This window comes from Sprattus sprattus, assembly GCF_963457725.1.
Source record: "Sprattus sprattus genome assembly, chromosome: 9".
NCBI lineage: Eukaryota > Metazoa > Chordata > Actinopteri > Clupeiformes > Clupeidae > Sprattus > Sprattus sprattus.
Window position 1 is genome coordinate 3690115 of NC_137928.1, and position 26850 is coordinate 3716964.

A 26850-nucleotide genomic window follows, 5' to 3' on the forward strand; every position below is an offset into this window, starting at 1 on the left:
GGAGATGGAAAGTATTGAGGGGATCAGAAGTGTTCATTATATATACCATAAGAGATGTCAGAGTATCATACACTATGGGATGCCACTGTGGTACGGCAGCATTACAGTGCAGTTAAAATCCACTCTTTATTTTGGTGTATATAGCCATAGGTGATGAAGACAAACCACGTCAGTTCTTCCAGCAGACTCTCATTCAAGCTAAAACAAAATCACACACTTTCCATACTGACCATGACGTTTTACCCTTAGGTGGGTGATAAGAGTTCACCTTTGTACAAATGAGTTCCGCTGGATATATTACAACTTTATGTCTTGGAAGTGACTTGTTTACCCTGAAGCTAAACTGAACCAATCACAAGTCATTCATTTATATTCAAATACAACATCCTGTTTTGAAACTTAGTCTAACTACATTTGAGTGTGTCCATGTCCATAGTGCATGTCCACTGCCCTGTCATCTATGCCCTGGGTTTGGCTGTGTGTGTGTGTGTGTGTGTGTGTGTGTGTGTGTGCACCACTGCCCTGCCACCTATGCCCTGGGTTTGGACTACACCACGGCCCTGTCATCTATGCCATGGGTTTGGTGTGTGTGTGTGCGCGCGTGCGTGCGTGCGTGCGTGCGTGCGTGCGTGCGTGCGTGCGTGTGTGTGTGTGTGTGCGTGAAATACAGCCACATCAAGCAGAAGAGATCAATGACTTCACCACTGCCTGTCATCTATGCCCTGGGTTTGGCGTAGCAGTCGTAGCTGAGAGGTATCATGCCAAAGCTGCAGGAGGTGGGGGTGGTGTCGATCTCCTCTGGAGGCTTCGTGCCCACAAAGGTGAAGTGCTGGAGAAGAGAGGTGAAGAACAGGAAGAGCTCCGTACGGGCCAGACCCTCTCCCAGACAGGCTCGCTTCCCTGCCAGGCAAGAAACCAATATCAATTTTATTTATGTAGCGCAATAACAATGCAATTGCCTCTAGGCGCTTTACAGAGCCCGGGAACCAGAAGCCAGAAGAGGGTTGATGGGTGGACATGATACATTCAATGGTTATGGTCAGGGTTAAAGGTGTATCTGTAGTACTCTGGCCCCTGTTTAACAACAAGTGATAATAATATAACAATAAGCTTACATGTGTGATAATACGTGTAATGCATGATAATAAGCTTATGTGTATACAAGGTATGGGTATCAAATAATGAGACTAATGCTGTAATTCAAATGTAATGAAAAAGCTCATTCGCATAAATTGTAGTCACCACAATAGTCACGTTATTAAATAACCTCGTATGTGACTTGAATACATGAGGATGAATATGTGACATGAGTTGTGAATGTTATTTTCATTGATTGAGTATCCTCAGAAGCTGAACCATGTCAGGTCGTTCAAAGTGTATCTGACATACCTAATCCAAAAACCAGGAAGGCATCGTTCTTCTTAAATCGCCCCTCCTCATCTAAGAAGTTTTCGGGATCAAAATGATCTGGGTTCTTCCACAGTTTAGGGTCAATGAGAACCGAAGAGAGCAGAGGGAGAACCATAGTATCCTGAAAGAGGAATAGAATCAGAACATTGGAAATGGAGTTCATACAATGCATCCATAGTATCCTGAAGGAGGAATAGAATGAGAACATTGGAAATGGAGTTCATACAATGCACATGTAATTTTTACAGAGCACAATCCTGTCAGTCTCCTTAAGATCTGAAATTGTTTTTAAGAGAGGTAGACTGAGTGAGCATGAATCGCTAAAGATAAAGATCCTGGCCTGCATAATAATGATTCTCAGGGTTAGCTGCAAGACTTGCTTGGAGGTGCTACAAAACAACAGGGCTTCACCTACACTTGAAAAACATTTTTGAATGTGATTATTTATTTAATTCTCTTTCACAACAGCATCTCAAGATGTTCAACATACACGTTCTAACATCAGGTATCCTAACTAACGCACTTATCATTTAAAAGTTTTGCACATGTAAAGTTATCCTTTTGCTAGTATTGATTGACTCACCTTTGGGATGAAGTATTTCTTGAATTCGGTGTCGACGGTCACCTTGTGAGGCACAGAGGTTGGGGCGAGGTCCAAGTTTCGCTGTACCTCATGAATTACAGCGTCCGTGTAGGGCATCTTAGACCGGTCATCCATGGAGGGGCTTCTCTCCTGGCCAATCACGTCGTCAATCTCCTTATGGACACGCGCTTAAAAGATTGCAAACATATTCATATTTATTTATTCTACAAATTCTCAGTTCAGCTTCACTTCATCCATCTCCTTTTAGACACATGCTGGGTAGGCCAGTGAAAAACATGATATTTCTATTGATGATAACCTCAGCAATAAATAGGTCAGTATACTGTATGTTTTGCTGAACATTGTGGTTTTATATGTTAAGTATTTTATGCTTATTATATCTTAAGCTATTTTGCATTAAGTCATATATACAAATACTTACATACTTTTCAGAAAAATTTAACGAAAAACAGTTTTTCATAGCAGATCTATGTCATGGTAGCCTGGATACCAGCCTGAACCCTAATGTCATGGTGTAAGAATAACTAACATAAACCATCCCCTTTTTTCATAGATGGGAAACAATACAAATCAACTATGTCAGTCTATTTGTTTCATACCTTGAATATCCGGGTGCTTAATCATCATCAGTAACCCGTGTCTCATGGTTGAGGAGGTTGTCTCAGTCCCAGCTGCGAACATGTTCCACACACTGCTCACCATGTTGTCATAGTTAAACTCACTATTTGGGAGGTCCTTATCCTGAAATAAACAGCCACATGTGGCCTCACATCAGTGGAGTTTACTCTCCAGTCCTTGCTGAAATAAGACTGTTTGCCAAGTTAGCAAGTGAGGCCCTCTAGTGGAGAAGGTCTCAAACTACAGGTTTATTTACATGCATGAGGCTCATGCGGAACAACACCCTCTGCTCTCTGTTTTTTTCTTTCTTTCCTTTTTTTGAAAGAGCGACCTTAAGTAATCCTTCAGTCCTTTAATCTTGCCCTGTTTTCTGGTTAATTGGCTACTGTGATGTTTCATCATTTCTTACTGGTTACAGTTCTCAGGAAGTCAAACCTGTAAAATATCAGCAACAAAGCTCAAAGTCCTTGATGGTTAGATATTATTTCCCAGGCTTTTGCATGCAACTTGAGGCAAGAGGAACATTTACCTTGAAGTGCAAACACCACTAATCAAAGAATATTTGTGTCTCTATTTTAGTTCAAAATTCGATTATGTTTTATCCCAGGTGATCTCTTGGCTTTTTAATTAATGTTAGCACTATCGTTATCTGATTTTCCTCTGTATCTTAAACATTTCAGGTAGGTCTAAGGGTATCTACCGGTGACCTAATCCAGCAGCCAGGAAAAGATCATTCTTTTCTTCACCCAAGGTCAGCACTTTACCTGAATCATTTTAATCATAAAGGCCTCTATGTAGTCCTTTACCTGTATCATTTAAATCATAAAGGCCTCTGTGTAGTCCTTTACCTGTATCATTTAAATCATAAAGGCCTCTATGTAGTCCTTTACCTGTATCATTTAAATCATAAAGGCCTCTATGTAGTCCTTTACCTGTATCATTTAAATCATAAAGGCCTCTGTGTGTAGTCCTTTACCTGTATCATTTAAATCATAAAGGCCTCTGTGTAGTCCTTTACCTGTATCATTTAAATCATAAAGGCCTCTGTGTGTAGTCCTTTACCTGTATCATTTAAATCATAAAGGCCTCTGTGTAGTCCTTTACCTGTATCATTTAAATCATAAAGGCCTCTATGTAGTCCTTTACCTGTATCATTTAAATCATAAAGGCCTCTATGTAGTCCTTTACCTGTATCATTTAAATCATAAAGGCCTCTATGTGTAGTCCTTTACCTGAATCATTGTAATCATAAAGGCCTCTATGAAGTCTTGGGGAGTGGAGTTGGCATCCAGGTGCTTCAGTCGAATCTCTGCCTGATTCTTCACATAATCCTGGGCCTCCTGCAGCAATGCAAACAGTCTCTTGTGCTTTCCAGGAATGCGCTCGACAATTTTAGGAAAGATGTTGTAGAGCTGGAAGAGATCGTAGAACAACATTGGGGTCACAATTTTCCGTTTTCCAAGGTCAGCACTTTACCTGAATTATTTTAATCATTAAAGCCTTTTTGTAGTCCAAACTTAAAAGGCCTTTTCAGTATAACTATCTGTATGCTTTTCAGTATAACTATCTGTATGCTTTTCAGTATAACTATCTGTATGCTTTTCTGTATACAGTATATCAATGTCCTTTGGTATTTCCTGCAGCACTGAGGAAGGGGACCACACTTGATATGTTTGAGTGATTTTTCTTTGGTCAAGAGGAAGGGAAAAGTACTGTTTATCTACGCTACTCAAAAGACATTAATTCCATACTATGCCGATGGGACTGTTGAGCACGTCGAAGTAGGCGTTGACTGTATCGTAGAGCAGCAAGAACTCGGGGTCTTTGTACTCAAACCGGTGCCCAAACACTATGGAGCAGATGACGTTTGACACCGCATTGCACAGCAGTTCTTTGGGGTTGAAAACTGCGCCTGTGAAAAAGGTAAATTCATTACTTTATATGTGAAATGTGTTAAAAAAAAACACTGTTTGCATTCAAATTCACAGATTCAAGTTGATCATGACATCTAAGATCTAAATATCACATCATTTAATTGATTTCAGCTGTGACAGAATTAGGTCATCATGAGATGTGTTGCTTAGGAACAAACTTGTGCTACAAGTTTTTCTCAGTTTTCCTTCTAACATGCACCTGGTGATTTTGTCATACAATCTGACTGAGTCTGAACTATAATCATTCATGGCACCGAGCCAGGTTTTTCTCTCTGCGCCCTGTCATGTGGTGCTGTGTGTATGTACTGTGTGTGTGTGTGTGTGTATGTACTGTTTGTGTGTGTGTGTGTGTGTGTGTGTGTGTGTGTGTGTGTGCGCGCGCACCATGCTCTCCGCTCTCCACTCCCCAGTTTGCAAGAGTCCTGCTCTGCCTGCTCTCTGCTGCCTAACACACCTGAGACTAAATGCTTTACCATCAGCAGGCTTTAAACCTGTGTGTGTGTGTGTGTGTGTGTGTGTGTGTGTGTGTGTGTGTGTGTGTGTGTGTGTGTGTGTGTGAACCTGGCCATCTGTTAGTGCAGAGTTATTGTGTGCTGAAACAATCAAGTCCTGTTTGTGGTTTTTGGTGTCTCTGTTACACTGCTTGTTTGGACTTTGTTCTCTGTTATTTGGGGTTAAGATTTTGCCATGAGTGTTGGATTACACACTATGGATTCCAATGACCGGGTCAACCTGAAGCCTTGCACAATCCCTAATCCCTTGTTAGTTTTTCTGTAGTGTAAAATTACTGCCTGCAACAATCTATTGTGTGTGGAAACCAGTGTACCCAGGGGTTAAAGGGTTTATTGTGTGTGGGTGGGTGAGGGGGGGGGGGGGGGGGGGGGGGTCGTCCTGTGGCGAGGACACATTTACAGGGTAAAAAAAAAAAAACATTTAGAATTATTATACGGCTCTTCAGAACGTTCCAAAAAGTACAGTTGATTTGAATGGGCCATCCCTACGTCATAGGTCACATTATTTCCTGCTAGCAGACCTCTGCGAAAGATAATCACCGCTGTCATTGGCAACGGGTTTTGTACTTCTAATTCACATCTTTCATATCATTCCGCCAGAAGGCCAGTCATTTTAACGCAACAGTAGACAGTAATTTGAAGTCAGCAAGTAATGGGTTGCTATGCAACACCTGAAACTTCATAGTTCTATTTGCTTGAAGAACTATTTATTTCTAAACGGGACTCATGAAACGGCAACTCAATCATTAAAAAGAGGTATGTTGGAGGAATGTTTTCTATCGTTTTTGGCAAGTAACCGTATAATAAGCGGGATAATGTATTGTCCGTCGGTCATTCTCCAAAAATAATTCCCTTCAGGACGAAACAACACCCTCCGCTGCGCGTCGGGGTGTTGTTCGCCCCGTCGGGAATTGTTTTTGTAGAATGACCTCCGGACAATACATTATCCCTTACATAAATGTGGGTGGGGTAGTTTGGAGAGCAATGTCGGCGAGTGAGTGAGTGAGTGTGTATGTGTGTGTGTCTACGGTTTGTACTCAATTTCTGTTTTTATATTCTGTTACTGTACTATACTGCATTAGGACCCCCTCGAAAACGAGATGGCGCATCTCAAGGGGCTATCCTTGTAATAAAAAAAAATAATTATTGCAGATTATGGTGGGACTTTTGAAACTGCAATACCAAGAAAGGTCAGCAATAGTACTCCACCTCACTACAATATGGTACTAACACATGTAGCATTTACGATATCTTTTGATATCAAGTTTAGCTGCTAAGCTGCTTATGTTATTTTGAGCGCCTGAGAGTTGTGCTCCTTTCATATCATTGGCAGACGAACTCATTAACCCGAAAATAATGGTGATGATATCGAGACGTGTGGTTTTTAAAACAAATTTTATATAAGACTTTTTTTTTCACAGCCAAACGCCGCACGCCGGAAATCCAGCTCGGTGCGGGAATACTTTAATCCCTGTGTACCTTTGCAGCACCTTAGCTTGGAGGAAGTTATGAAAACACCATAGCACCACGCTGTCTGGGGAACAGTATAAATGAACTTGTCGGTAGAATGGTATCAAAGTTCATGTCCTAGTTCTCAGCTTCTTAATCTCTTTAACAGACCATAAACGCCCTGGGAAGTGCTGCACTTGGTTGTTTCGGCTGAGGCAAGTACTGTCACGTTCTCATTCAGAAACCCTCCCCATCTCTCCTCCAGATTGTGTTTCCTTATACTTCTGACATCTGATGTCCAAGGCCACTTAAGGCAACAACAAGCCCGATCCCAAAGACGCATAATAATAATACTAAATATTAATGATAGTAAATACCCTGGGTGGCAAGGGGGAATGACACGGGCATTATCTGACCTTCACATGACTCGATATCAAAATAAACCTATATGGATTTTATTCCTTTTATCTAAATTGTTTTGGTACAATTCAGACTTAAAATTTTAAAAACTACTTCAACCTCCACATCATCTAGCTACATTGTATGTTCAGTATGTGGTGATTTGATACCTTATTGATCGAAGATTGTTGTCATTGACATGAATAGCATTCAATTTCCTACAAAATAACATTTAGTTTGTTGGAGGATTGCAATAATCAGGTTTTAAGGAGTTCAGTTCCAAAACTAGCAAGCTAACTACCTAAAAGGCATGCAAAAACGTGCAAACACCACCAACTGCCCAGTTGACACTGATAGAAGCTTGCCAACACATTAACTGGTGTCGTTTGGCAGTATAGCTTACAATGTCATGCTGTGAAAGCTTTTTTCCATTTTTGCATGATGATCCAGCCCCGAACACAGAACTACTTCGGAAAGTTGGAAAAACACAGGTGTTTATCTGTCCTACACATGGCCATATGCTATCAAAATGAATTTGAGGACGGTACCAAAACTAGTTGCCTTTAAGAGCATACCTCAAAAAGTGTCAAATTGTTACATAGTGTTACTTTAAGTGCACTGACAGTGTTGTGTTTATAGTGTTACTTTAAGTGCACTGACGGTGTTGTGTTTATAGTGTTACTTTAAGTGCACTGACAGTGTTGTGTTTATAGTGTTACTTTAAGTGCACTGACGGTGTTGTGTTTATAGTGTTACTTTAAGTGCACTGACGGTGTTGTGTTTATAGTGTTACTTTAAGTGCACTGACGGTGTTGTGTTTATAGTGTTACTTTAAGTGCACTGACAGTGTTGTGTTTATAGTGTTACTTTAAGTGCACTGACGGTGTTGTGTTTATAGTGTTACTTTAAGTGCACTGACAGTGTTGTGTTTATAGTGTTACTTTAAGTGCACTGACGGTGTTGTGTTTATAGTGTTACTTTAAGTGCACTGACGGTGTTGTGTTTATAGTGTTACTTTAAGTGCACTGACGGTGTTGTGTTTATAGTGTTACTTTAAGTGCACTGACAGTGTGGGGTTCATTCATTACTCTGCATGTTTGGTCTTGCCAAATGTATTTTCACTGTGTTATCAGTAGACTCCATCTCCCCTATTGGCCTCCAGCGCTGTGTTATCAGTAGTCTCCATCTCCCCTATTGGCCTCCAGCGCTGTGTTATCAGTAGTCTCCATCTCCCCTATTGGCCTCCAGCCCTGCAGTAGCATTCCCCATGATGTGGCACAAAGCTCCATCATCTCCTTGGTGTTGTCAGCATGAACATACTCATGCTTTCATGTCTTATGTGTTTTATGTGTTTTTGGCTTTTTAATTGATAGGTTAGTGAAGACTGAGACAGGAAATGAGAGGGAGAAGAGGTGGGGAGTGGACTGGAGAAATGACATCGGGCCAGATTCGAACCCGTATCCTCCGTGGGCGTCAAGCCCGAATGTGGTCGAGGCTACTGTATGAGCTACAGTGCCTTATGTGTTTCTAAATGGGCCAGGTTCAACAGTAGCAGGTGATATAGTCCTCCTTATATGTAGATTGACTTTACTACGGTGCATGCAGCATTGTGTGCAGCACACATGACTACTGCTATGGACCTGTATGACCATCTGGGAGCAGTGTTTCAAGGTGCAGTCCCTAATTCTGGCAGAAGGTTGTTGATCTTTGAGCTCAACAGCCAATCAGATACACCGCTCCATTCCATACTACGAAAGCAACGTGGATAGACTGGAAAAGGAAGAGGATGGTCTTAGCCATTTTGTTTCCCATTTACAGAGCCAGACCTACGTATAAACACCTGATTTTTATTCAGTTAGAGGTATGTAGGAGGATTTTTTCTGAATTTGATGAAAAGTGTAATAAAATTGTAATCCTGGACTGCACCTTTAAATAAAGGACAGGCGGGGGAAATCATGATTCTGATCATATAGCTTCTATACTGACACACTAATACAAGACACATGGATGATTCTGATCATATAGCTTCTACACTGACACACTACACAGTATAGCTTCTATACTGACACACTGCACAGTATAGCTTCTATACTGACACACTGCACAGTATAGCTTCTATACTGACACACTGATACAAGACACATGGATGAAAAGTGAAGTGCTCCAACCTCACCATCAAACTCATCAAACGCCTTCACCAGGCTCCGGGCCTCCTCTTGGACCCTCTCCTCCACACTCCTCCGCCCCATCCCAAAGTTCTTCAGCGTCATGATGGAGAACCGACGGAGGTCCTTCCAGCGCTGACCACTGCTGGCCAACACACCTGAGGAGAACAAGAACCAGAACTAGAACGGACCTACTGACATCTGCTACAAATACAAGTTTTCTTTCTGAGAACATATAAGATGGCTGCATGGTCTGTAAATAAAGGGGATTTTTACCTCCAGCAAGGAGGTTATGCGATCAGGTCCGTTAATTTATTTGTCCGTCTGTCTGTGGACAAGATTTCTTAGAAACTACTGGGCAGATCTTTCTGAAATCACAAGAGGTGGATCTTGGTCCTGGGACATCCCCCATTAAAATTTCAGGATGATCCGGATCTGGATCTTTTCACACCTAAAGTGACATTTCTCGAAAACAAATGACCGGATTTTGATGAAATTTGTGTACCTCCTTGCTGGAGGTCAGAAATCTCGGATTGCTCTTGTTTTTTATACTTCCATGGAAAGAGACAGAGGAAAGGAAGAACACAGGGATATCTACTTCATCACGCCCACTTCAAAACATTGTTTCCAAACAAACTCGGGAACCAATAATTTGCACCTCGAATGTGCTGGAAAATTAACCCATGAAGGGAGGGAATTTCAGGGAAGCATATTAAGCCCTGTTACACATGGTCTGTAAAGAAAGTTTTTTCCCATGCATGATTCTCCTTCTACTTGGTCTTCTTTTGGTCAGTTTGTCTTATTCCTAGTACTTCACTTTGAATGCAGAATGTGATCACAACAGGTGATGGCTTTCGAACAACTCTTGAGACTCTCTGACTGATAGCTAAAAAGTGTCCGGGTACATAGTGTCCGTTTAGGCACAATATTAACCGACTTAAAAGTAGCTGATGGCTTTCGAAAACTCTTGAGACTCTCTGACTGATAGCTAAAAAGTGGCCGGGCTACGTGGTGTCCGGGTTACGTAATGCTATCGTTGGCATAGCAACTGTCACTCAAGAGTCGTTCGAAAGTCAACATTACGTCACCCAGGCTCTTTTACGCACCCGGTCTCTTTTAAGCATGACAGCCACATTCGGGGAACTTCAGTCACTCTCTTGCGCCGTGAAAAGAAGACCTTCCAGCAGACTCACCGAATCCATTGGTTGACCTCACCAGGAGGGGGTACACAGACCTCCCATTGAACTCCTCTCCCTGGGTGACCAGGGCGTCTTTGATGGTCTGATATCCGGACAGTATGATCACTGGTTTGTTGGCCAGCCATATGGTACACACTGACCCATACTTTTTGCCGAGCTGGAGAGGCAAGGAGAGGGTTTAACACATGCAAGGTTGAGGTAATTTTTAAACTGTAGCACGCATGAGAGAATGATTAATGTTTTCCGACAGTCTGTTTGTAGGTTCTGACTGATTCTGAACTTTAAACTCTGTGTAAAGTCTGCCTTTCTCTGAATCCACAACAAAGCTATATTGCCAATATCTGAGAAATCATTTCAATATAACGGTCTTGACAGGAAACTAGGCAAAGTGTACTCTAGCTGAACAGCCATGAAAAGTAAATTCATTTTTTAACTTTTTTTGATTTCTGGAGAATAGCGTGATGTTGATCATTGATATATTTGCTTAATAGGCCTGCTGCTGCCTAGCAACATCCCTTTGTGAGTTCTTAAAGCGCACAAGGTCTCTGGGGTTGCGAAAGCAGAGGAGACACAATAAGAGGAAGGTGCAAAACTGCCGCGCACATGAGGCCATGAATAATGCTTGTGCAGAGAAACACATTGCTGTTATTAGAAAACAGGAAGGCTAGTGTATGCTACTGTTACAGGTTTGGTTTTGAATAACACAATCTTCATGTTACAACACCAAATGTAAAACTAGTCAGACAGTTAAAATTAAGTAGGTGAACCACACGCATGACTGTAACACAGGGAGAGAGAGGTTGGTTTGGCACATAGTTGATTTCCAGGCCACAGAAAACATTACAATGATCGCCTTCTTGACCTGAACACATCCATTCTATATGAACTATCTGAAGGTCACCGACTACATGAGGTGAAAATAACTTTCCAATTTCGCAGTGCCAAATCATAAAGAAACAGTCCCCTACTAAATACCTTATAGAACTGTGTTAGACAGACATATAGAAAATGTCTACGTTTCAGTTGATGGAGATAGGAATCAACTATATTTGAATATAGAACTTGAAAGTCTGTGGTGAAGGATCCTAATGATGATGGCTAAGATAAGTGAAGTCCAGAGATGTGTCCTAATGTGGGTGGGGTTGATTGGCACCCTGATGTTGGGGATGCTTGGCAACGTGTTTTAAATGAGAAAATGAATGATCATAACTACTATTAAGTGATGAAATGTTATTTTCTCTAAATTGTCTTCATGTAACCCTCCTATTACCTTTAAATTTACTAACATATTTTATCCTAGAGGGTTGTTGTTATCTTTAACATTTTAGTATATGTGCTGCCGAAGCAAGCACTTAGGCCTATCTATAACACTTGGAATGAAAAACAATTCCTGTTATCAAGATTAGCAACAATGTGTGTAAAATGTTAAAATGTCTTATATATTTTATACAATTAAAACAGCCTGGGGTCAAATTGACCCCAAAGAACACCTATTTGTGATGCAACAAAATGTATGTCAATCATTTCTTTAGAGATGTTATTAAACATTAAACAGGGTCAATTGACCCCAAAGACAATAGGAGGGGCAAAGGCCATTGCAAAACCTGCCGTTTGGTTAAATATTTGGTTAAGAAATTCAGCTGAATGTTTATGTGCTCTGGTTCTGAGTTCTTTATATCTGCCACTGCATTCTTTGTAACTATAGCATTGTACTCCTAATGTGCCAACCAACCCCAGTGCAGGTGCCAGTCAGCCCTAGTGCACGAATTACTTTAATTATGAATAAAAAACAATTCTAGGAATCACTTATGAACATCAAATGTATCTGTTTTTGTATTTATTTTTATAGCAAAGATCGTAATGTTTCCGTTGGTAGACCTACTGTTGGAACTATTTTACAGTATAGGGCTCTCCTCTATTATACACAGATGAATCTTGAACAAAAGAAAGAGAGAGAGAAAGAACCCTTTCTATGGAGTTTGAAAGAATGTGAACACGTACCTTCAAATAATACTTGTATGGCTCCGCTAGGTCTATTTGGAATAAATTGCCAACAATTGGAGACGGAGGGGGACCCGGCGGTAAACTTTCAAAGCTGCTCTTTTTACCTCGATTCATCCACAGCAACGCAAAAACAACAACGCCCAAAACCAGTGAGAGAAAGTTCGTCTGAAGTACGGAGAGAATATCCATCTCGACCATGTGTATGGATCAACAAGGGCAGAGTGCGTTGCCGCTTCGGATACTCCACCAACCACCAGAAGTGGGTGGGCATTAGTAGGCTAGAGGTTATATTATGATGGTATGCATTTCACCTGGTCTGAACTGATTTTAGGTTGTCTTGCCTTTCCTTCGATTTTCTTTCCACCTCGAGCATTATAGATTGTTTTAACTCACGGTAGCTATGCAGTAAACTCGAGTTAACTCAAATAACATGTAGGATACATCCATGTGTCTTCTTTAACGCTTTGTCATAGACAGCAACACTTGGACACAATGCATACACTCGACAACGCGAGGTTGCATACATTAAATAGTAACAAAATAAATACGATTAAATAAAACACCAGCAAAGCTTAGCCTATAAACACGGCCACACAGTCACGAAATATCAAATGCCAATTATAGTAATAGTTAGTGACACTGTTTCTGTAAAAAAAAAAATCCTTATTCAGTATCTGCATTGAACTTTTTTAACTTATATTCGTATTTTAGTAACATGTGGGCATTTTTGCTCCCCGGAAGATGGCCATCCGAATACTTGCAGTGCACCCTCTAGTGGTCAACCACGGTAACGCATTGTTTATACACAGTTTGTGAATCTAGTAAATCTGGCATAGAGAGCTTCCAGTGTTATGATAGGCCTATAGTAAAAGACCCACCATCCATGTAAGATTTACCTGAAAATCTCAAAGGTTGTGCGACTATTTATATGTTTGTACACCAAGTGCCATCCATTCAAAGGGCACACGAAATAAAGGGTAGCCTATGAGGCACTTGCTTTCAGTTTTTGAAGACTAATGGCTTTCAAACTGGGCTGGCTATTTGTAAGGATATCACTGTAAGGCAGCCAACTTTTCAATGTTTCATCATACAGTAGCCTTTATCATAGAATAATATACTATATATGGGCCACAGTATAATATCGTATTATACAGTATATTAGCATATTACTATACACAATATGAATTGGGCAGAGAGAGAGATAGATGGATAACGCTGCCTTTAACTGAATAATACATTGAACAGAATTGAGTTTAACTTGATTTCTTCATTCGTTGGTCAGATTCGTGGAGCCAAATGAAAAACAGGGGATGGGGAGGGTGGGCTTGAGCATCATCAAGCTTGGTTGGTTTTGCCACGCCGTGAATGGATGCGCCGAGTGGTCCATGCGTGAGTCAGAGACGTGACGCAGGCAGCGAGCAGCAGGCGAGGAGAAGGACACAAGACACGGCTTGCCAGCAGCATCCATTCAGCCCCCATCGCCTTTCCATTGCATCGCACTCGGAAAGCCGCTGAAAACAGAGGACAAATACTGAAGCACCGAGGCTTGTTTCCAGGTGAGACTCAAGCAGAGCATATGATGAAAAATGGCCATGATTAGACGAGTTACGGACGTTTATATGCGCGGAACAGAGAGACAGACCGTTCATCCGCTGTTTGCACTGGGAATCCATGTTCTCTTGTTCATGGGAAGAGAAAGGAAGGGTAACGGATGCTGTAAATTGCTTTCGCTCCGCGATGAGAGAAAGAGAGATAGAGATTACAAGGTTATGGTTGTAGGTTAAATGATTAGTTTTGATATCTCTGATGAAAGTGATGTTGGTGTAATATTTCGATCATATGTCGTAGCAGTAGTAGTCTGTTTACATGGGGCGTCCGTCTTAATTGCGCACACGCCTTCCTTTCTTGATGTAGACTGTAGGCAACCTAGGCATGGTTGTAGTTAACTCGGAAAACGAAAAACGACGGGATGACCGTTTTTAAAATCTGCATTTGATTATTAACAATGTAGGTCGAAACCTTGTGTAGCCTACTACGTTGGATGTGGTATAGTTCAATGTTAGGCATATTTGACAGCTGTCACGATCGAAACAGAATTGAGGCGTCTTCAGTGTGGCCTAGTCGTTATTTCTGTTTTTTTGTTTTGTTGTAAGTCTATAGTTCTGTGGTTCCTTAATAGACAAGGTTATGGTGATTTGGAGAGGCTCTGCTGAAGCACAGGATGGACAATAGAGAGTGTATCAAAAGGCCCAGTAACGAACCCAACGGATTCCTGCATTTTGTGTCTGACTATTTGTGAAGTGATGCCGTTAGGAATGGCCAGGAATGTTCCAGGATGTGGTGCCAGCAGTCTATTCATGCCAACACACTCACACAACCAGATTGCTTTATCAGACTCTTTTAAGCTGATAATCAATTCTTGTATCAGAAGAACCCAGATTCAAAATACATTTTTTGTATCATTTTTTGTATCATCTGGCTATAGGTGCATGTGATTCTGCTTCTGATAGGCCCAGATGGGACTATAGCCTACAAAATGCCCTTCCCTTACTTGGCCCTAATGTCAAGATGCAGAGGAACCTTAAGTTACTGGGTTGATTAACATGGCTGATTCATAATCAATAATCAAACACCTATTGCCATAGACATACACACTCATGCAGAAGGGGTCTCTCTTTGTGGTTAAGTTAGTAGATCCCACCAAAAATGAAATCTTTAATTGTATTTACCGACTGTGAGAGCAGTAGGCCTCTGTGATGCTGGGCAGAGAGGAGAGATGGTTCAGTGATTTCTTTTAAGGACTAAGAGAGTTATCGTGACAGGGGGGACGTCTGAGGTTGATGGCAGTCTTACAGAGCTGAAGTCCACAGGGCAGTATCACAAACACACACACACCCCCCCCATCCTCTTCCTCTCCTCTTCCTCTCTGTGATGCGTCGACACATTCGAGTTTTTCTTTCTGTGGGAGTGATGCAACGGTTAGAAATGTTAGCATCTAGGCCTCTGCCGCCACCCGCTTAATATGTCATAAAGTTTGGGCCAGGGCTTGTTCCAGAATATTCTGTCCTCTGTACACATTTTTGAAATCGTCCAGTAAGGGCATTCATGCGTTGCAATCCATCACAGAGCCTCAGAGCCTCTTCAGTATAAAAGCCTTTAGAAATGAGGGCACTGGACAGGAACATGGAGGTACAGATGGGCTAGGTTATTGCCCTGAGAAACAGCAAGACATTAAGGACAGATTTTAGTTGATTCTAACATTTGTGAAGGTCCTGGTGAAATTGACACTGTGTGTGGGTGGGAGGGGGGGGTATCATACACACATACTTAAATATGTGTGTGAACTTGTGCGTCTTTGTTGCTTAAAAACAATATTTTTTTTCACGCACCACTAGAATCCTTACTTTGGAAGAGATGATGGGGTTTCATCTAATGATCTTTAAATCTGATGTGTGATGAAAAGATGGAGTAACAAATACCTCTAAAACATAAATTGCTCATGTCTGGAAACAAAAACAACTCTTTCCTTCCTCTAAGATACAGTGGCCTTACAGCTGGATGGAAACAATGGGTTCTCCCTGTCTAATCTTTCTCGTTCACACCATGCTTCCGTCAGTACAGTGATTGCCGCTATCGTGTGATTGCAGTGATTGCTTGACTAGCCTAGCTTGACCCATATATTGAACAGCTAAGCACATCGGGTTAATCGCCTGCAACGCATAGATCCGACACTGCAGGGGAGGAGTGTGGCTCAGTGTCACATTGACCCACAAAAAAACAGGTTTAAACGTATTAGTTTCAGAACCGCAGTGTGATCTACCCCTCTAGATGTAATACCACAGGGACGCAGTGCGATCGGAACGTTTTCAGCCTCTTTCAAGTTTTCCACATTTTGTTATGTTTCAGTTTAAAATTGTATTCAATGTTATTCATTTTTGTTTGATCAATCTACACACACTACTCCATAATGACTAGGCAACACTGCAAAAAATGCTTTTCTAACCTAGTGTTATTACTCTCTGTTATTATATTGAGATGAAAAATCTAGTTGGTCTTGTTTCTAGCTAAATTGTTCTTACCAAGTGCCTTCTTGGTAAGGTTATTTTTACCTATTTCAAGCAAATATTACTTATTTTAAGAAATCTTAACAAGCCAAATTTGCTTAACGCACTGGCAGCCAAAATTGCTTGTTTTATGCAAAATCCTGCTTAAATATGTAATTATTTGTCTTAAATCTAGAGGGGCATTTTTTGCTGTGAATAATAGGTCTTTGGGAGTGTTTTGTTCATGTACGGCCTGACACGAGGGCCAACTTAGGTTCGAGGCACACAACACAAGATGTTACATTCTAGTGTTATTGATTGAGGACCTCCCACAGTGGCCAAACCTCTCAGCAATGTGTATTACAACTAAAATGTATTGTTGTAATACACAATATAATAACTATTATTATGTGACTTGTTCATTTTGATCAGCTGCTATATATTTAAAACCAGTGCTCCAGTTTGAGCACCTACTGCACGTGCTCCAGCACTTATCTTTTTATAGAAATGATATCTATTTATTTATTGGTCGTAACTGGATGCCCACCAAGTGACTGAGAGGTGGGCGATGCGGGGGATGAAGAAGACCCTTTGAGACTAACCAGCGACTCTCTAAAGTGTTTTAGTTTTTTTTTGTCAACCAACCTCCGACAAACCTAGTAGAGAAACCGACAACTTATGTAGATCTTACAAACGGTCAACACAGCTGCCGTGCTTCAAAGCCATAGCAGTTCTCACATGCCCTTCCAACCCCCACTCTCCCACCTCCCGCTCTCCCACGTAGAGGTTGAGGAGAGATAAGAAGGGGAAGGAGAAGAGGGAGAGTAAGAGAGAGAGGTAGAATGTGAGATGGTGAGAAGGAGAGAGGGAGAAAAAAAGAGGGAGATGGAGAGGGAGAGAGAGAGGGAGAAGAGATGGAGAGAGAGGGAGAGGAGATGGAGAGAGAGAGAGGGAAAGGGAGAGAAAGGGAGAGAGGAAGAATGTGAGATGGTGAGAAGGAGAGAGAATGAGAGAGGGAGAGAGTGTGAGATGGTGAGAGGGAGAGAAAGAGAACGAGGGAGAGGGAGAGTGCAAGATGGTCCATGGACCAAGGCTGGTCTGTCCACCCTCACCATGAAGAACACACTTTAAATGGAGGATTGCCTCGTACGAGGACATTATAGCACCAAGTAAATCATTCCTGCCACCGCCTCAAGAGTTTCCTGGAAGCCCATTCCAGAAGTGTAGCCTGCGAGGTGACATGCCCGTTGTCATAAGCAGAATGCAGCTCAGGCTCAGACCCATTAGCGCTGTCAGGAAGAAAAGATGGATATTAGCATTAGCGTTGGCCAAGATGGCCGCCACTGATTAGCGATTAGCTTGCTGGATTCTTCTCTGACAGTGAGTGCACTAAACGGTGACTCACGCTCTCTTTGCACTCTCTGACCACCAGGATGAGCTTGTTTGGTTTGGTTTTGTGTCGTTTATTTCATTTTTATTTCTTTTTTTAAATTATTTTCGTTTTTTGTTTACCCAGACACAGGGAGGGGCACCTGCATGGCACAGACCTGGCAGAGCCTCAGGGTGCCATGGGAACGCTTGAGTCACTGGCGCTGTACGCACGCCCACTCTGAAGCTGGCAGAGAGAGAGAGAGAGAGGGAGAGAGAGAGAGAAAGAGAGAGAGAGGGAGATAGAGAAAGAGAAAGAGAGAGAGAGAGAGGGAGGGAGAGAGAGAGGGAGAGAGAGGGAGGGAGAGAGGGAGGGAGAGAGGGAGTGAGAGAGAGAGAGAGGGAGGGAGAGAGAGAGGGAGTGAGAGAGAGAAAGAGATGTCTCTCTTTTGATCTCTGGGCACGGATGCTACTTACATAAGAGACACATGCTGACTGTACACATGGCTGATAAACAAACACAATATTTCACAGTGGACACACCTGTGTCTGTTCCATGGAGTGGACCCTCACACAGTCATGACCTGAGTGTGTGCCATACACTGCTGTCACTGTGATGGGACGAAACATTTCAACATGCAGTGGCCGCAAATATACAATATACAAGTTACGTAATAACAGTGAAGGACTGGGAAGCTAACAGATGTGACTTCAAATGTCTCTCTGTGCAAAGAGAACGTTTCATTACGTAATAAGTACAAACAGTCTAAAGGAGTCTATTACTAACTACGTTAATTTGTTTTCAGATTATTTCCAGGCCGCTTTCCAAATACTGCTTTTGTCTCTTCTGACTATTGTTTTCCAACCCAATTTGTAAATGTGGGATTGTCCAGGAGCAGTTGGTGATGTTGAGGTTGCTTAAGTTGAGGTCTGTTCTTGATTCCTTTAAAGTCTCTGTTGCTTTGCTCTCTAAGGGCATCTTTTCCCAGTAATCGGTATACTAACTGGACTGCTGTTTAATGGCGTCTTTTCCCAGTAATCGGTAGACTAACTGGACTGTATGGGTTGTTATGGTCATATATAAAAACAAACAGAGCCTGGCAATGCTCTATGGCTGTCCGCAAGCAAGTATGTCCATATTAATCATCCTCTTTATAAGAGGGTTTTGGTAACCACTTTTAAATAACAATTGATCATACAAATCATGATTTAACTTGGTTCGTGTCAACAACAAGCTTCAGGGACAGTCACTCCAGAGCTCTGAAACATACTATTCTGTCAATTCTTTGTCTCTATCTTCTGAAAATATATGTAAAGGTAGAGGGTAGGAAATAGTATTCCACAAAGATCCTAGTAGGGCTTGACAGAGAGGCTCGACTCAACGAGCACAGCTGATACAGCACAGAAGTCGGGTGTAGTAGTGTAGTAGTGGGGCGGCAGTGGTACACGAGGTTTAGAAGTTGTTAAGTCATCACAAGTTCGATTCCCTGTCGAAGCGTCCTTGAGTGTGCCATCAGTGTAAATGTGAAAATGTGTATACATCCTTGTAAGTCGCTTTGGATAAAATCGTCTGCTAAATGACTTAATGTTAATGTAGTCAGCTGAACAAGGGCCAGGGGAAAGAGCTGTGCATTGTGATTCGTTTGAGATAAATACATTTAGGCATGTTGTGTCTTTGTCTTTGGATAAGACCATCCACCTCTGATCTGAGACTAGAGTATGAAGATACTAGCTCCTTCTCTCTCTGAACGATTTAATGTCTTTTTTACTCAACTAAGTTAAATAAATGTCAATTTCATAGACTCAGGTCCCCGGGAGGCAAGCATGTTCCCATACTGTGGAGTTTTGACTGATCTGGCAGATGGAAAACATGCATGCTCCTTTGCAGTGGGAAGTGACCAGTGTCCGACGGCCATCTTGTGTTGCAGGCCCGCCCAAGCAGAGCAGCATGACTAAAGACTCTAAAGAGGAGAGCGTGGAGGTGGAGGAGGAGGCCCAGCCTGTCTCTGAGTTCACCAGCCCCGTCCACGAGCCCCGCAAGAGGCCCATGGTGCACCCCTCCGCCCAGGCCCCGCTCCCCAAAGACTACGGTGAGTCTACCAAGCTATCTCTCTTTTCCTCTCTTCTCTCTCTCTTCTCCATCCCTCCACCTCTCTTCTCTATCTTTTTATCTCCTCTCTCTTTACCGCTCATCTGTCCATCTCTTCTCTCCTTCTCGGTTTTCTTATACGTCTCCCAAGCAATCTCTCTTTTTCTCTCTTCTCTCTATCGCTCTCTTCTCAATGACTCACTATCTCTATCTCTTTCTTTCCTCTCTCTTCTCTATATCTTTCTCTCCTCTCTGTACCGCTCATCTGTCCATCTCTTCTTTCCTTCTCTTTTTCTTATATTCTTATATCTCTCTCCCTTTAAGTCTCACTCTTCTGTCCTTTCTTTATTCCTCTGATCTCTCTCACTCTCCATCTCTCTTTTTTTGTCCCCTCCTTCGTCCGTCCTTTCTCCTCTGCCTCACTCCTATCTCTCTCCCATTACTCGCTCCTTTTTTTGTCTCCCTCTTCCTCTCTCTCTCTCTCTCTCTCTCTCCCTCCCTTTCTCCCTCCCTCTGTCTCTCCGTCTCTCTGTCTCTCTTCCTCTCTCTCCCTCCCTCTCTCCGTCTCTCTCTCTCTATCTCTCTCTCTCTCTCCCTCCCTCTCTCCCTCTCCCTCTCTCCCATTACTCGCTCCTTTTTTTGTCTCCCTCTTCCTCTCGCTCTCTCTCCCTTCCTCCCTCTCTCTCTCCCTCTCTCCGTCTCTCTGTCCGTCTCTCTCTCTCTCCGTCTCTTCGTCTCTCTTCACTTCAGTCGTCTCCTCCCACAGAGGACTCTGGGCGAGCCGCCATTTTTGCAGGGCGCACAAAGCGCTCCTCAGTGAGCTCTGGCTGTTATCACCAGCCTCAGCCATGGAGCCAAAGCCAGACTTTAAAATGGAGAAGTTGGTGCCGTGTTGGGTTGCTGTTACTCACTATATAATTACTCACAGAATAAGGGTCCCACATTAATGAAATGATGATAACTGTTGGGGAATAGAATCACAGTCTGTTTAGTTCCAACCAAATTGAGACAAACAAAACAACAACTATATTTAATAAGATGTAATGTATCAATATAATGTAATTTACCACGTCAGGATAACGATTGATTGATGAGTCATTTATTGTGAACCCGTGGTGGTTGTTGTTTTGGTTGTTGTTATTTTTGTTTGTGTTGTTGTTGTTCTTTTGCTGCTTTAACCAGTGTTCAGTGACACATTTTCAGAGATTCACATTTTTGTCATTTTCACTGTAACGGTAGAGAAACACTGATAGCCTGTCTCACTCACCACAGCATTCACCTTCTTCGACCCAAACGACCCGGCGTGCCTGGAGATCCTGACGGACCCCCGCACCACCATCCCAGAGCTCTTCGCCATCATCCGCCAGTGGGTCCCACAGGTGCAGCACAAGATCGACATCATCGGCACTGAGGTGACTACTTCAGCTAAGAACATTGTAGAATAATCTAGAACAACGAGGTGACTACTTCAGCTCAGAACAATCTAGAACCATCTAGATTCTAGAACAATGAGGTGACTACTTCAGCTCAGAACAATCTAGAACAATGAGGTGACTATTTCAGCTCAGGAGAATCTAAAAACAATGAGGTAAGTAAGTAAGTAAGTAAGACTTTATTTATATAGCACATTTCGTACAGGAGTTGCAATTCAAAGTGCTTTACATAAAATCAATAAGAGCAAGCAGCAGGAGCAATAAAATATTGGTCAACATCGTATCAGAACCTGATGTTCCGATAGGCTTAAAATATTAAAATCATAATAAAAGTAATAAAACCCTTCTGCCTGGTATTTAGCGCAGTCGAAACCATAGTGCTGCTCCATAGATTCCGACCTACCCTATTAAATATTTTCCCTAGCTATGTTTCCCCGGCCAAAGGCCACCCTTCCTTCTATACCCTTCCTTCAGAGGCCTCTTCGTCTTCTTCCACCGAACGCACTTCAGGGCTTCGGGAGAGACACTAGCTCTCTTTTACAGGCTTAAGGAAGGTGACTGCACCTAGGGGACTAGAACATTTGTTATGGAAATATCTCTGAGAATAATATGTGATATATTGAGCCACAATATGGTTTCCGACAGTGCCATGGTACCCTCAAAACAGTTTTACAGAGAAATAGTAAAAGTAATAAAAGTCATAAAACCCTTAAAACAGTTTCAAAGAGAACAGAGAAATAAAAAGTGCCAGATAAAATTAATAAAATGCTTTGGTAAAAAGATAGGTTTTAAGCTGCCTTTTGAAGGTGTCTAGCGTGTTTGCTTCCCTAATATTAACGGGTAATGTGTTCCATAATTTTGGGGCGTAGTTGACAAAGGCTGCATCTCCAATCTTCTTATGACTGCTTCTGGTGACCTGTAACAGACCTGTATCTGATGATCGCAGTGTTCTAGCTGGTGTGTAGTTAGTAAGAGAGTTAGCAATGTAGCTAGGTCCTTGTCCATTTAGAGCTTTGTATGTGAGGAGGAGGACCTTAAAGTCAATTCTAAAGGTAACAGGAAGCCAGTGTAAAGTAGCTAGGACAGGACTAATGTGTTCTCTCCTTTTAGTTTTGGTTAATAGTCTAGCTGCAGAATTTTGAATGAGCTGGAGTCTTACAGTTGTTTTCTTGGGAAGACCAGTAAAAAGTGAATTACAGTAGCCTAGCCGGCTCGATATGAAAGCATGAATAAGCTTCTCGGCATCATTTTGGTTTAAGAATGATCGTACCTTTGCTATGTTCCTGAGGTGAAAGAAAGCTGTTTTGGTGACTTTGTTAATGTGGGAGTTGAAATTCAAATCTGAGTCCAGGGTGACACCAAGACTAACCACCTCAGGTTTAATCCACCGGGATAAACCTCCTAGATTCTTGGTGAGCATCTCTCTTTTTAATTTAGGGCCGATAAGTAGGACTTCAGTTTTGTCCTCATTGAGTTTTAGAAAGTTATTGTTCATCCATTTGTTTATTGCCAATAAACAGTTGGTAATGGAGTTTATTGCTGTTGCATCATTTGGCTCAGCGGAAATATACAATTGTGTGTCATCCGCATAGCTATGAAAATCTATACTATGTTCTCTGATGATGTCACTGAGTGGTAACATATAAAGAGAAAAGAGCAATGGACCTAAACAGCTCCCTTGTGCAACCCCGTAGCAGCTTTCATGTTTCTCGGACATATGGTCTCCTAGACTGACATAAAACTTCCTTCCTCTAATATATGTTTTGATCCAGTTCAATACACACTCAGAGAACCCAATAAGATTTTCAAGTCTATTGATTAGGATGTCATGATCAATGGTATCAAATGCTGCAGTAAGGTCTAACAGGATAAGGATAGAAACTTTATTTGCATCAGAGTTTTGTCTGAGGTCGCTAATTATTTTGGTGAGAGCGGTTTCAGTACTGTGATATTTTCTGAAACCTGACTGAAAGACTTCCAAGATGTTATTTTCTTCCAGATATGAATTTATTTGGACTAATACTATCTTTTCCAGGACTTTACTAATAAATGGAAGATTGGATATGGGTCTATAGCTTGCTAGTGTACTGGTATCCAATTTGGGTTTCTTTAATAGGGGCCTTACAACAGCTGTTTTGAAGGCATCTGGGAAAACGCCAGTTCTAAGGGATGTGTTTATGATGTCAAGGACCGGACCTGAGACACTATCAAACACTCGCTTAAAGAATGCAGTGGGAATGGGATCAATATCTGAGGTTGTAGATTTACATTCGATGATGATTTTAGAGAGTTCACTTAGTGTGATACATGTGAACGTGCTCATAGTTAAGTTGCAAGATCTACTGATGTCAATTTCACCTCCAGTAGTAGTGATACTAGATCTGATCGATGTTATTTTGTTCTTGAAGAACTGAGCAAACTCTTCGCATTTAGCTGCTGAGGATAGTGGGGGGGCAGGGACAGTGTTTAGCAGCCGGTCAATGGTGGAGAACAGAACTCTGGAATTTCCGGCATTTTCTGTAATAATGTAGGAAAAATAACCTTTCCTTGCTAGACGGATGGTTTTGTTATAGGTAGTTAGTGCATCTTTGTAGATACCGTGGTGGATAGTGGTCTTTGTTTTTCTCCATTTTCTCTCTGCTATGCGACATTTTCTTTTTATTTCACTAACATTTTTATTTTTTAGCCATGGGGAGGTCCTACTTGTAAACTTCTTTTTAGTTTTAAGTGGGGCTACAGAGTCTAACACAGATGATAATGCATCATTTAGGTTTTCTACCATTTCATTTAGAGAGCAGTCATGACTAGTTGGCTCATATAGAGCAATCTGCTCAGAAAATCTCTCCGTAGCTTCATCGTCTAGATGTCTTTTATGGACTAAGAATTCTTTTGTGGTTTTTGGTAAGATGATTTCCACATCAAAAAGTATACAATGATGGTCAGAGAGCGGTAGATCAGTTATTGAAATATTATTGATGTTTAATCCAGTTGTTATTACTAGATCTAGTGTGTTTCCGTGCTGGTGTGTTGGATCCGTTATGTGCTGAGTTAGATCGAAACTGGTGAGGAGATTTAAAAGCTCAATAGTTCTTTGGTCTGCTTTTTTATTAATGTGGATGTTAAGGTCTCCATTCAGGACTATTTTGTCATATCTGGTGACACATAGTGATAATAGTTCAGAGAATTCTTGTATGAATATTGGTGAGTGCTTGGGTGGCCGATATATAATAACAAACAGTACTGATTCAGTTTTGAGCTCTATAGCAAGATATTCAATTGATGTAAATTCACCTAGCTCAGTGATTTTGAACAACAGTTTAGATGAGAAAATAGCTGCGACTCCTCCACCTCTTTTTGATTTCCTAGAAACTTGGTGGAAGCTGTAATCAGGCGGACACGCTTCTATCAAAGTTGCTGTTGCCGTGTCATCGTTTAGCCAAGTTTCTGTTAGACAGATACAATCTAAGTTGTTTTCTTTAATCAGATCGTTGACCAGAAAGGTTTTGTTACTTAGTGATCTGACATTTAGAAGGGCCAGTTTCATCTGTGGGGTATTAACAGGTACAACTGGGGGAGATATAGGGAGAACATGGATAGTTTTCAACCTTCTAGGACGAGTTTCGGGTTTATAACCATGCATTTTACCATGCCATTTGCTGTTTATGATGACCGGTATGTTTGATGAAATAGCATGGTGGCTGTCCTATTGTTGTTTTTCGGGCTGACAGTCCATATTACTGAGTTCATGGGCCTTCACAGCTTTCCCCACAAGGTGGTTTATCCCAGGGAAATTCCTTGGGGTGGTGGAGGTCTGTGCAGGGCCCGTGTCCTTGGAGGAGGCTGTTTGAATGTTCTGTTCTGTTCCATGGAAGGAGGTTTGGGGTGTGTCAGTCTTAGGCACAGCAGGAATAGGGAGTGAGGCTTGATTATGGCTGTTTGAGGTCGTCAAGAGCGCGTGGCTGATGTTTGCTGTAAGTAATCTAGACCCTCTACGGTTTGGGTGGAGTCCATCGGCTTGAAAACGGTCTGCACAATTCCAAAAAACATTGAAATTGTCAATAAATCTCCGGTTGTGTGCAAGACAGACAGATGCCAGCCATGTGTTGAAAGATAGTAGTCGACTGAAGATTTCATTTCCTCTGCGAAAACATGCAATCGGTCCACTGATAGACACATCTTGATGTTTGTTTAGAGTGTTCAGTAGCTGGGTGAAATGTTCTTGAAGTATCACGTTGCCAGTTTTTTTGTGCAGGATATCAAATGAGCCAGTGTGGATGATAATGTTTGCATTGTTTGGTTTATTCTTGAGGATTGTTTGTATCTCTGACGACAGTTCCTCGACTGATGTGTTGCTAAGGCAAAGATTTTCTGTCCTTGCAAGTTTGACATCTTCTGTCATGGCATCTCCAACCAAGATAGTGGCCATCTGTGGCGTTGTGTTTGCATTCCACACACTTGCTTTATCAGTAGTTATGGGGCCAGTTCTTGGGTTGTTTGGGTAAACAGTATTAGCTACAAGGCTAGTGCTAGCAGCGTTAGCTCCTCTCAGTGCTAATGGCCTGTGGGAAGCCTCGGCATTAGTGCTAGTGGTGTTAGCATACCTTAGTCTTCGGCGATCTTGTGGTAGTGGTCGAGTAGCGCCCCGAGTAGTCTGAGAGGGGTTTAGGGTGAAATGGGGGACTCCCGAGTGCAGCAGATGAGGACCATCATGATGTGTAGGGGATCCGGGCCCTTTATGCTTGTTAGCAGCACGGATAGCACTCCTGTGCCTTTTGGCCTTGGGTGTGGAGAATTGCTCCCCTTGGAGAGTTTCCAGTGGTGAAAAACTATTTCTGAGCGCAACAGGAGGAGAAGTGATGTGGGAAGAGTTTCTGCCTCGCTTTTTTCGTTTCTTATCCTGGGTGCTAGTCCATTTTTCGTTGGAGGTAGAAGCGGTGCTTGGCCTCTTTGGATTTGTGCCAAGAGCAGGCCATGGCTCATCAGATAGTGAGAAGTCCAGGTGAGAGCAAGGTTTGTCGGCAAGGTTTGGCTGATCAGCAATCCCATCCAGAAATCGCTCACCATCATAGATCTGGTACAGGACAGCAACCCGAGTCTCCAACTCCTTGATCTTCTTTTTCAAGTTGAGACAGCTTACACAGTCTGGAGAGTCTTCGAGTGTCATGGGGCTGAGTGGCTAAGCTAAGCTAGGTTAACTGAAGCTATGCTAGGCTACGCTCCGAAGGGGTGTAGGAAAGAATTTAAGTTCCAGGGAGGCACCGTACAAGCCGAGGAAATAGCTTGATAGTGGATAGAGCAGTAAGGCAGTATCTAAGTAGCATTAATGTAACATTAATGTAACATTAATGTGAAAAAAAGCAAGCGATAGCAGGCAAGAAGCAGGAGCAGCAGTGAGGAGCTGCTTCCAGGAGGAGTGTCAGGAAGTAAGATTAGAGGTGACTAGAGGTGACTATTTCAGATCAGAAAAATCTTGAACAGTCTAGAACAATGAGGTGAATACTTCAGCTCAGAACAATCTAAAAACAATGAGGTGACTATTTCAGCTCAGGAGAATCTAGAACAATCTCAGACACAAAGATTCACAAAGATCATCAGCCAACCACACATAACCCCCTAAAATCCT

The 26850-nt window shown here is 42.1% G+C and overlaps 2 protein-coding genes across 2 annotated transcripts in view; one reads left to right on the forward strand and one right to left on the reverse strand.

Annotated features, from left to right (window-relative positions):
* Nucleotides 1-715: 715 nt before the first annotated feature.
* LOC308370472 (cytochrome P450 2M1-like) lies at nucleotides 716-12483 on the reverse strand (the record flags this gene model as incomplete). The annotated part of the gene is made up of 9 exons (XM_080845124.1): nucleotides 716-900; nucleotides 1390-1531; nucleotides 1994-2181; nucleotides 2614-2755; nucleotides 3865-4044; nucleotides 4384-4544; nucleotides 9100-9249; nucleotides 10285-10447; nucleotides 12292-12483. 9 exons carry the CDS (start codon nucleotides 12481-12483, stop codon nucleotides 716-718), a joined length of 1503 nt encoding a protein of 500 aa, XP_080701250.1.
* A 1176-nt stretch (nucleotides 12484-13659) lies between these two features.
* The window catches only part of LOC308370471 (CAP-Gly domain-containing linker protein 3-like), a gene marked incomplete at both ends in the record, with an annotated part of 35365 nt that continues 22174 nt past the window's right edge, over nucleotides 13660-26850 (forward strand). Inside the window, 4 exon segments of the mRNA XM_080845123.1 lie at nucleotides 13660-13707; nucleotides 13709-13850; nucleotides 19634-19795; nucleotides 21067-21206. Of these exon segments, the coding sequence (XP_080701249.1) occupies nucleotides 13660-13707; nucleotides 13709-13850; nucleotides 19634-19795; nucleotides 21067-21206 (492 nt within the window).